The sequence below is a fragment of the Bos indicus x Bos taurus genome, chromosome 11, assembly GCF_003369695.1.
Source record: "Bos indicus x Bos taurus breed Angus x Brahman F1 hybrid chromosome 11, Bos_hybrid_MaternalHap_v2.0, whole genome shotgun sequence".
Classification (NCBI taxonomy): domain Eukaryota; kingdom Metazoa; phylum Chordata; class Mammalia; order Artiodactyla; family Bovidae; genus Bos; species Bos indicus x Bos taurus.
Genome location: NC_040086.1, coordinates 47,566,038 through 47,576,521, shown reverse-complemented (window position 1 = coordinate 47,576,521; position 10,484 = coordinate 47,566,038). Strand labels below are relative to the sequence as shown.

The 10,484-nt window shown below is 49.0% G+C and overlaps 1 protein-coding gene across 1 annotated transcript; it reads right to left on the bottom strand.

Moving 5' to 3' along the window:
- Positions 1-1,390: 1,390 nt before the first annotated feature.
- Positions 1,391-7,138, bottom strand: FABP1 (fatty acid binding protein 1). The gene is made up of 4 exons (XM_027555491.1): positions 6,987-7,138; positions 4,598-4,770; positions 2,313-2,405; positions 1,391-1,515 (listed from the first exon to the last, which is right to left on the bottom strand). Exons 1-4 carry the CDS (start codon positions 7,051-7,053, stop codon positions 1,465-1,467), a joined length of 384 nt encoding a protein of 127 aa, XP_027411292.1. The 5' UTR covers positions 7,054-7,138; the 3' UTR covers positions 1,391-1,464.
- Between the last annotated feature and the right edge of the window lie 3,346 nt (positions 7,139-10,484).

The following is a 10,484-nucleotide window of genomic DNA, read 5'->3' as shown; positions in this document are numbered from 1 at the left end:
GCATGTTTCCATTTCCACAAACTTCTGCTTTTCTTTTCTTTTCTTTTCTTTTTTTTTTAATTTAACTGTGCTAGGTCTTAGCACAAGCAATCTTTGTTGTTGCATGCATGCAAGATCTTTACTTGCAGGGTGTGAGATCTAGTTCCCTGACGAGGGATTGAACCCAGGCCCCTAGCATTGGGAGCTTGGAGTCTTAACCACTAGATCACCAGGGAAGCCCTCATCTTGCTTCTGCTTGTACTCATTCATGTCCAAATCCTTACAAGTCCATGGACAGTAGCCTGCCACAATCCTCTGTCCATGGGATTCTCCAGGCAAGAATAATGGAGTGCATTGCCATTTCCTCCTCCAGGGGATCTTCCCAACACAGGGATCAAACTCATGTCTCCTGCATTGGCAGGCAGATTCTTTGCCATTGAGTCACCTGGGAAGCTCGAAGTCCCCATACATTTGTCGTTTTTATAAGGATACCAGCCATATTGGATTAGTGGCCCGCCCTACTCCAGCATGACCTCATTTTAACTTACCTAGTTACATCTGTAATGGCTATGGCTGAGCAAGGTCACAATCAGAGGCTGAGGGTTAGGACTCTGACACGTGAGTTTTGGGGAGATGCAACTCAACTCATAACCGTTTGGGGAAACACTCCTCTTCTCCCTTAATCTGCTTCTGCCCACAGCCCAGAAGGACTTTCTAGAGGTTTCTCTGTCCACTTCTGGCACTCCCTAGAGGGAGAATTGTCCATTGGGTGGTTCAGGGCCTGCTCCTTTTGTTCATGTCCTCAGGTGGGTGGGGCTGGTGGGGCTGCCAAGGCCACACTTGTGGGCATGGCTTCCCTTTGCCTGTCCAGCGATCCTGATCTCTCTATCCCCATGGGAGTGACCTAGTCCACCCCACAGCCTCATGCTCCAGCTCCTTGCTGTGTGGCTGTCCAGCGGGACATGTCATTCCAGGGCTGGTCTACAGATCCAGCCACATCATGTGTTCCTTATAGGGTTGCCTGAGTGGACAGCCTGGGGTCTGCTTTCAGGGTAGAATCAGACCTAACCCCGCAGGATGTAACATGTAGATGATCAAGATTTACAAAACTAGAGGTGATCAGTGTTCAAGAACCCCATCAAGGAAAAGCCATTAAGAAGAAAGGACATTTTGGGGACTTCCCTGGTGGTCCAGTGGCTAAGACTCCCAATGCAGGGGGCCTGGGTTCGATTCGTGGTCAGGGAACTGGATCCCAAATGTTCTATGCCACAACTAAGCTGGTGAAGCCAAATAAACAAAAATAAATATTAAAAAAGAGAGAGAGAGAGAGAGGCAACACCAGGTCCATTTCTCTCTCAGTCTCTCTCCTTTAACTCCCCTTCCCCTTCCTCCTTTAAGCAAAAAGAAGACATTTTTTTCTTAAAACAAAGTTCACTTTATTACATTAGTTGTACATACTAAAAGAATATGAAATGCAGACTTTGTCTAAATTCTCTTGCTGACTCTCTTGAAGACAACGTCGCCCTTCGTCATGGTCTGAAAGCCAGAAAAGAAATCATGAAATGTTCCTCTGATGTAGAATTATAAAGAATAGTTAAACCCCCAGTATGCTAATATATGCAGCAACTCAGAAACGCCTCTGTTCTCTATAGGACCGGAGGAAGGATCGGCAATCTTTTCTAAAATCCCATGCCAAGTCTTTGTCACTTCCTCACATGCAGAGCTGTCCTGTCTTTTACAGAATTCCTTTCTACATCAGTGACTTAGAGCAAGACCAGTTCAATCCAATCCAATTTCTCAACATTTCATTGAACACTTCTTGCTCCTGCTCATTCTCTAACTTGTGTCTGACTCTTTGCGACCCCATGGACTGTAGCCTGCCAGGCTCCTCTGTCCACAGGATTCTCCAGGCAAGAATACTGGAGTGGCTTGCCATTTCCTTCTCCACAGGTGCCTTATTGGCATTCATTGCAAGATGGTAAGAAATGTACAAAGCCCCTCATCTGTAATGAGAGTGGCTCCTCCTAGGGTTGTGCAGTGTATCACCATGGATATCAGTCTTGTGAGTAAGATCCAGTTCAGAGGAACCCCAGCTCTGCCATTTCCTGGCTGTATGCTGCCTCAGTTTCCACATTTAGGAAATTCAGCATTGGTGGGAAGATTTGAGAAAATGTGTGGAAACTGCCTGGGGCACAAAGGATGCTCAGGAAGCAATAGGAGAGACTGACCACAGGAAATAGTCACTGCTCTTCATGTCTCCCCTGACCCCCGACTACCCACCTCCCCACCCAGCCCCAGGTACTAGGACCCCCAAGCTGAGAGTGCAGACTTACACTGGTAACAGTGTCACCATTGAATTCAGTCACAGACTTGATGCCCTTGAAAGTTGTCACCAGTTTATTATCACCTTCCTGCTGAACCACTGCCTGTAGGGGACAGAAGAAATAGCCTGTGAGGACGGGTCCCAGAGGGAGTAACTCTCTCACTAATGAGGTTGGCTCCCCGGCATGGGACTCTGCTTACAGCAACCAAACCTCCTTCCCTGGCTCTGAACAGAAGTGAGGTTATGTAAGAACTGAAGAAAATGGCAGGGCTTCTTTTGTCAGATTTTCATTTATGGGCTGTGATCCAGGAGTCAGCATAGGATGGCTAAGTGGTCTCAAATCAAACACTAAAATAAAATCAAGTAACAATTCTCCAAGTTAATGGAGGGAGGAAGTAGATTCAAAACACTGGCTGTTTGGGAGAACACCTGTCTTGGTTTTGTGTTACATTATGTTATTCCTTCTAGCACCTTCATCTTTCCTCTTGTGGTCTCCTTTTCACACATCCAGGGAGAGGTAACAGAAACCCAGCAGGGAGCAGAAGATACTGGCCAAGGTTAAAATTTGCCTCCAAAATCGACAGCTGGAAAGGGCCATGACTGTTTGCCCCTTACTGTTGGCGGATAAGAGAGTTTCCCTTCTAAAATTTATCATAGGTTTCCTGATCTGTAATGTTTCATCTGGGGAAGCAGAAGTCAAGAGCCACTAGAAAAGGTTAAAAAAAAAAAAAAAAGACCAATGGTTGTGCTGAGACAGATGCACAAAGTTTTCTGGGGTCGGGGATGCTGGGGGAGAGGAGTGAGGACCTCTGCTCGGTGGTATCAGTGAGGCTAGTATTGGCATGCGGGGTTTGGGAGGGAGGAATAGAGACCCTTTGTGAGGGGCACCCCCTTGCCTGGATCTCCCTGCCACCGCCTGCCCACCACTCACACATCCTACCTCCAGCTTGAATTGCATACCTTATCCACAGCCCAATAGAGGTGATGCTGGCTTACCCACTATCTTTGCTCTGCGAAGTGACTGTGTCCATTTCACAGATGAGGTAGCGAAGACCAGGAGTCACTGACCAACCTGCTAGGCTTGATCTGAAGGCCTGCCTGGAGCCTTGGTTCTCTGGTATAGCCAGCACCTCCTTCAGGAAGTCTCTCCCCATGATCACCAGCTCTAGGCTCGGCAAAGCCATTTCCTTAGGCTCAGGGATGAACTTAGGGCTCTGTTAAGGTTTTGCACTGACTCTCACTTGTCTGTTTCTGGGCCTGGAAGATCTGAATCTTAGACTCCTGCTCCGGGTCTGGTTCCCCCATACCCTCCATATGGGACAGCTCAGATTCTCCTCTAGTCAAAGCTATGGTTTTTCCAGTAGTCATGTATGGATATTACAGTTGGACCATAAAGAAGGCTGAGTGACAAAGAATTGATGCTTTTGAACTGTGGTGCTGGAGAAGACTCTTGAGAGTCCCTTGGAGTGCAAGCAGATCAAACCAGTCAATCCTAAAGGAAATCAGTCCTGAATATTCACTGGAAGGACTGATGCCAAAGCTGAAGCTCCAATACTTTGGCCACCTGATGCGAAGAGCCAACTCACTGGAAAAGACCCTGATGCTGGGAAAGATTGAAGGCAAGAGGAGAAGGGGGTGACAGAAGATGAGATGGTTAGATGGCATCACTAACTTCAAAGGACAAACTCGGGGAGATAGTGAAGGACAGGGAAGCCAGGTGTGCTGAAGTCCATGGGGTCACAAAGAGTCGGACATGGCTGAGCAACTGAACAACAATAACAGATTCTCAGGCCAGAGTTCCTCCAGGAGGTCCCAGGAAACTGACACCTTCCCTAAGAGCTTCTTAAGAGCTGGTTTATTCATTTATTTTTAATTGGAGGATAATTGCTTTATAATATTGTGTTTTTTGCTTGTGTGTTTAGTCGCTCAGTTGTGTCTGACTCTGCAATACCATAGACTGTAGCCCGGCCAGCTCCTCTGTCCATGGGATTTCCCAGACATGAATACTGGAGTGGGTTGCCATTTCTTACTCTAGGGGATCTTCCTGACCCACGGATCGAACCTGCGTCTCCTATGTCCCCTGCATTGCAGGTGGATTCTTTATCCAATGAACCATGTGGAGACAATATTGTCTTGGTTTCTGCGATCTCACTGCCTTTCCACCCCAGCTGTGGGTTTAGAGATAGGGTCTCAGCAGTAGGAATTGTAAGCTGGGAGCCTTGAGGAAGGAAGTCTGGGGCCAGGCTCCAGGAAAAGTTCTGGAAGCAGAGGGTGGCTGGAGGGGATGCCTCCTACCTTGATCTTCTCCCCAGTCATGAACTCCATCTCACACTCCTCCCCCAAGGTGAACTCATTCTGGATCACTTTGGAGCCAGCGGTGATGATGAACTTGAAGTGCTTCCCATTCTGCACGATTTCCGACACCCCCTTGATATCCTTCCCCTTCTGGATGATGTCATCGGGCATCCCTGGAGAGAAGCATTAAAGGCTTAGGGGTGGGCAGAAGTGGGAGTGGGGCATCCCTGGTGGCTCAGTCGGTAAAGAATCTGCCTGCAATGCAGGAGACCCAGGTTAGATCCCTGGGTTGGGAAGATCACCTGTAGAAGGAAATGGTTACCCACCCCAGTATTCTTGCCTGGAGAGTCCCATGGACAGAGGAGCCTGGTGGCCTACAGTCCATGGGGGTGGAAAGAGTTGGATGTGACTGAGCCACTAAACAGCAGAGGTGGGACCTGCAAGCTGGCGGTCACAAGAGAAACCCTGTGGTGAGAAGCGGGAGGAAAGATCCCTGAGGCCTTGGCACTTCCTGGAGCCCTGTGAGCAAACTGAGCTTCAACCTCTGAAAGGGAAGGTCAGTGGGCCTGACTTGGCCTGACCTCAGGTGCCCACTATCTTGCCAGTTTGGTTTGTTAAAAAAAGAAAAAATCACTTCTCAGCCCTGGGGAAGCTTTCCTCGTCTGAGCACCTGCTTCTTACTCACTCTCCCTCCTCCGTCCTCCCTGTTTAAAGCTCAGAGACTTTGCTCTTTGAGAGTAAGTATTTTTTTCCTCCACACTCAGGGTGACCATCAGCTTGTCTCCCAAGCCAGGTCCCTCCTGAGAGTGAAAGGGAAGCTCTTAAAAATTATGCCAGGATGGGAGGGAGATTCAAGAGGAAAGGGGTATACATACACTTATGGCTGATTCATGCTGATGTATGACAGAAACCAACACTACATTGTAAAGCAATTATCCTCCAATAAAAAATTAATTAATTAAAAAATTATTCAGGGGCAAGAGGCACACAGCAGGATCGTGCCTGGCAAGCCTATGCCCCCATCCCTACTTCCACCTCTGCCATCAAGGCTTTTAAGGAAGATGGACCAGGAGTCCCTTCTCCGGGGACAGAGTGTGATGAATGTCAGAGTGTCTGTGCTGTCATATGAACTGAGGCTCAGGAAAACCAGGTGCACTGACAGTGATGGGGAGGCTCCTGTTGCCAGGTGAGGGATGCAGGGACAAGAGGTGTTGTGTTGTGTCCTACAGGAGAAGATCCCAGCTCTCAGCCACCCCAAAAGGCTTCCTGTCTCTGCCTTTGCTCTCTTCCCCACCCTCTCCTGCTCAGCACTCTTCTTTGTCTCCCCACCCCATTTACTTCCTCCCCATGGAACACAATCTCCTCCTCCAGCCCCCAGGGGACACCTTCTCATCTCCCAAGGCCCAAGGCTCACTTTCGGTCCTACCAAGCCCTCCCCTGATACCCTCCCACGGCCTCCACATCCTCCTGTAAGTGACTCAGTGGGGTGGGTGGGTGACAGGGATTTAAAGTGGGGTCCCTGGGAACTGGTGCTGGCTTTATATCTCAACTCAGGTTGGGATTATGATCTGTGTGACCCCGGTTGGCATTAGTTGCTCTTTCAAGGCCTTCATTGCCTTGCCTGTAAAATGGGAAAAATAATAGTGCCGAGCTCAGAGTTTTTGGTGAGGACTCAACCTGGTGGCTCATACGGTAAAGAATCTGCCTGCAGTGTGGGAGACCTAGGTTCAATCCCCGGGTCCAGAAGATCCCCTGCAGAAGGGAGTGGCAACCCACTCCAGTATTCTTGCCTGGAGAATTCCATGGACAGAGGAACCTGGTGGGCCACAGTCCATGGGGTTGAAAAGAGTTGGACACGACTGAGTGAGAGGAAGCTAACAGCAGGAAGTTGGCTGTCCGGGGCTTTAGCACGAGGCCTGATACTGAGTCAACACTCAAGGCACATTAAGAGAGGCTGTGTTGCATTCATTTCTTCTCTTTTTTCTTTCTCTAAATTCTGACCTTGAAATGTGGCTCATTGTTATCTGTCTTTGTGGTATCTGCTCAGCACAGCACTCTGCTCAGCGTGTGGTTGGCCTTGAATCAAAGTTTGTTAGAAGAGTGGGGAAAGGAATGAATGAGTGAATGAACACGGTCACCCAGTGAGGTGGCCATGGAGGTGACTTCACTCTAGATCAGATCTTAGTTCAGTGCCATTTCCACTTCCCTAAGGCATAGTCTTGTCCAGGGAGGAATAGCCCAAAACTGCACAAGGAACCTGCAGAACATGATTCCAAATCTGTATGAAGCTTGAACTGCTCCTCCTGTCTGACTTCAGGACCCTGACTGGCCACCATCTGCAGGGCCAAGCCTTCATGGCCACGATCCCCAGCCTTGGCCCAGCACTCACCGACTGCCTTCATGAAGGCCTCATAGTTCTCCTGGGTCTGGACTTGGTACTTGCCGGAGAAGTTCATGGTGGCGGTGATCCAACAGCTCTTCTGGCAGGGCTGCCAGTGTGGGCTGGTGTGGGCTAATTTATAGGGGGCTCTTTCCTCTCCAAAAGTCGGTCACAAGTCATCAGCTGTCATCTCCTTTATGGCCAGGGTCAAACATTAACTCTTGAGAGCAATGGTCAACGATAAAAAAACAGGATGGGCCTGGCAGTGGATTGCTCCAATTCAGCAAACATTGGTGAGTGTCAATCAGGTGCAAAGCCCTCCAGCCCTGCAGCCTTTAAGACGCCCCTTTCCTGTGAAGTGTGTGTGTGTGTGTGTGTGTGTGTGTGTGTGTATACCTTCCTATTGTTGTTGTTTAGTCGCTCAGTTGTTTCCGACTCTTTGTGACCCCATGGACTGTAGCCCACCAGCTTCCTCTGTCCATGGAATTTCCCAGGTAAGAATACTGAAATGGCTTGCCATTTCCTTCTCCAGGCAATCTTCCTAACCCAGGGATCAAATCCCTGTCTCCTGCATTGGCAGGCAGATTCTTTACCACTGAGCCACCAGAGAAGCCCATACATACCTATACACACAAACCTGCATGTGTGTACATGTTCACATGTATGTATACCCATATACATGTAGGTGTGTGTGTGTGTGTGTTTGTGTGTGTGTGTGTTGGAGTCTAAATCTAGATGCTCCAAGAAAAATACCAAGGAATCCCTTCAGCCTCAAAATCTCACTTTAGTTATATAACCTTACGATCTCCTCCCATCTTTAAAAAAATAATTTTTAAAATTAATTTATTAGAGGGTAATTGCTTTATAATATTATGTTAGTTTACATACTGTACACTATGTTGCTGGACAACATCGTGAATCAGCTGTAAGTACACATATATCCCCTCTTTCTTAAGCCCAGCCCTCTAGGTCATCAGACAGCACTGAGCTGAGCTCCCTGTGCTGTACAGCAGCTTCCCATTAGCTAGCTATTTTGCACATGGTAGTGTATATATATGTCAATGCTACTCTCTCAGTTCGTCCCCACTCTCCTTCCCCCACTATGTCCACAGTCTTCCCATCTTTATCGTCACACAAACTTAGTTTTTACAAACCTGTCATCAGCCCCTAGAGCTGCTTTGGGAATCCCTCCTTGATGCCCACAGGTGCACAGTATCCTTTTGGAAGTGTGAAAGGATACCTTTAAATCAGACATGTGGAAATTGAGATACATTTAATCAGCCAGAGACAAGTTAGGAGAAAGAAGAGGGTAGGACCTCCTGGATCAACAAAACCTATCAGGGTATCCATGCCTCCCTGTGGCTTTCACGGGGCTCCCTCTGCCTCTCTTTTCTTCTCCCCTTGGTCATCTTCTCTGTGAATCCTCTGGGCTCAGAGAACACGTTGCAAATATCTATATTCTCATTCCTACTGGGATTTTTTTCTCTAAGTCTTCTTTTCCACTGTACCTTTTCTTTGGTATTCCCAACACACAGGCACGTAGTCAACGTCCAGTGAATGATGAGTCAGCAAATAAAAACGGTCAGCGGACAATGAGGCCACGTTGTTTCTCGTTAAACAAAAACAAGAGATAGAATAGTCAGGTTGGTCCACCCTATCAAACCACTGAATCGTTGGGGCTGGGCAGCCAGGAGATTGGTGTGTGTGTGTGTGTGTGTGTGTGTGCCTAACAGATTTGCGCCTGGCTGAAAGTTTAGCATGGGCGGATGTGAATAGGGCTGGTACTGTGGACCCCAGGTCCAAGAGCCAGTGACAGTCTTCCCACCCCTGTCGGTCTCTCTCCTTTCTCTGCAGTTCTGGTCTGCCATTCCAGCTTGAGTCTGAGCGGATGGTAGGAGATTCCAGGCAGAGCTTTCTCTGTTTGCTGGATAGTTCTCTCCCCTGCTAGGGGATCTTATCTGGTCCTACATGTAGCACAGTCACCAAGGTGCTCACTTTCTCATCTGCCAAACTGGCAGCCTTCCCCACCAGAAATCTGCACCCCAGAACTTGCTGGGCTGCTGGGCCATCTGCTCTGCAAGCCTAGAAAGCCCTCAGGTTCTGACTGTGCCTGAGGTAGGGGACCCGTGAGTAGCTGAGGACTCATGACAGGGGACACCGGTGCCCCAGAGCAAGACTAACAGGGTGTGTCAGCCCACAGTAGAGGTGCGTTCCCTTCTCTCCAGCCCTCTCACAATACTTTCCCAAACTTCCAGAGTTCAGACTTGTTGATCCAGCAGAGTACCTTAGAAGTCCACGTGCTCATGCCAGAGCCTGGCTCTGGCTTTCCTGGCAGGTGCACTAGCATACATCCTGCCACGGGGAGATCACTACCTGCTGAGCAGTGTGGGCAGAGGGTAGTGGCTGATGTGCCCGAGGATCTGGCACCAGTAAACCTTTTCCTCCAAGTGCAGAGGCGGGCTCTGCTCTGCCCTCCCTCTAGCAGTGCCTGGGACACAATGTGCTTTCCAGGCCACAAGTCAGGACGGTCCCTGGAGCACATTAAGCATGAGACGTGTATGTTGAGAACTCACAGCCATTTTTAGTTACCACGAATGCCACGGCACTGGGATGGAAGTGGGGAAAATGGCCCAGAGAGGATGACGGCACAGCCTCCTCTTGTCTTGTTCTGAACCTTAATTGTGTGAGTCACTTAGTTGTATCCAACCCTTTGCTACCCTATGGACTGTAGCCCACCAGGCTCCTCTGTTCATGGAATCCTCCAGGCAAAAATACTGGAGTGGGTTGCCATGTCCTCCTCCAGGGAATCTTTCCAACCTGACCCAGGGATAGAACCCAGGTCTCCTGCACTACAGGCAGATTCTTCACCATCTGAGCCACCAGGGAAACCTTAGGTCCCTTTAAATATGTCTCCTTGTACTGAGGGTCTCCACCAGGTGGGACGATGATTTTTTGGGGGGATGGGATATGTAAGGAAGTAAATGGAGAAGGGCATGGCAACCCAGTCCAGTATTCTTGCCTGGAGAATCCCATAGGCAGAGGAGCCTGATGCCCTACAGTCCATGGGGTCTCAAAGAGCTGGACACGACTGAAGCAACTGAACACACACAAAGAAGTAAAATCCATTATCTTAAGAACTGGAATCAGAATTTGTCTCAGAGAGGAAACTCGTGTGTGTGTGTGTGTGTGTGTAAGAGAGAGGAAATGATCAGATAAGCTGCTTGGGAGAGAGAGCGAGGGAGCTGGGGAGGTGTTCAGTGAGGCTGAGATGATGAAGCAGGGCTGTGCTGATCAGGAGATGGAGAGAGAGACACTGGTTCCATCTTCTTTCTCTCTCCCGGATGGTTGGAGAGAGGATGGAGCAGGGCAGCATGCCGAAAGGAGAGGGGCCAGCAAGAGGGTATGGGGTGACAGGTCACTAAGGCACCCCCAGGCACAGGGAGGTTTCTAGGAGGACTGATGTTGAATCTGAAGCTGCTTGTTTGCTGCCAAGTGAATCCCCATCCA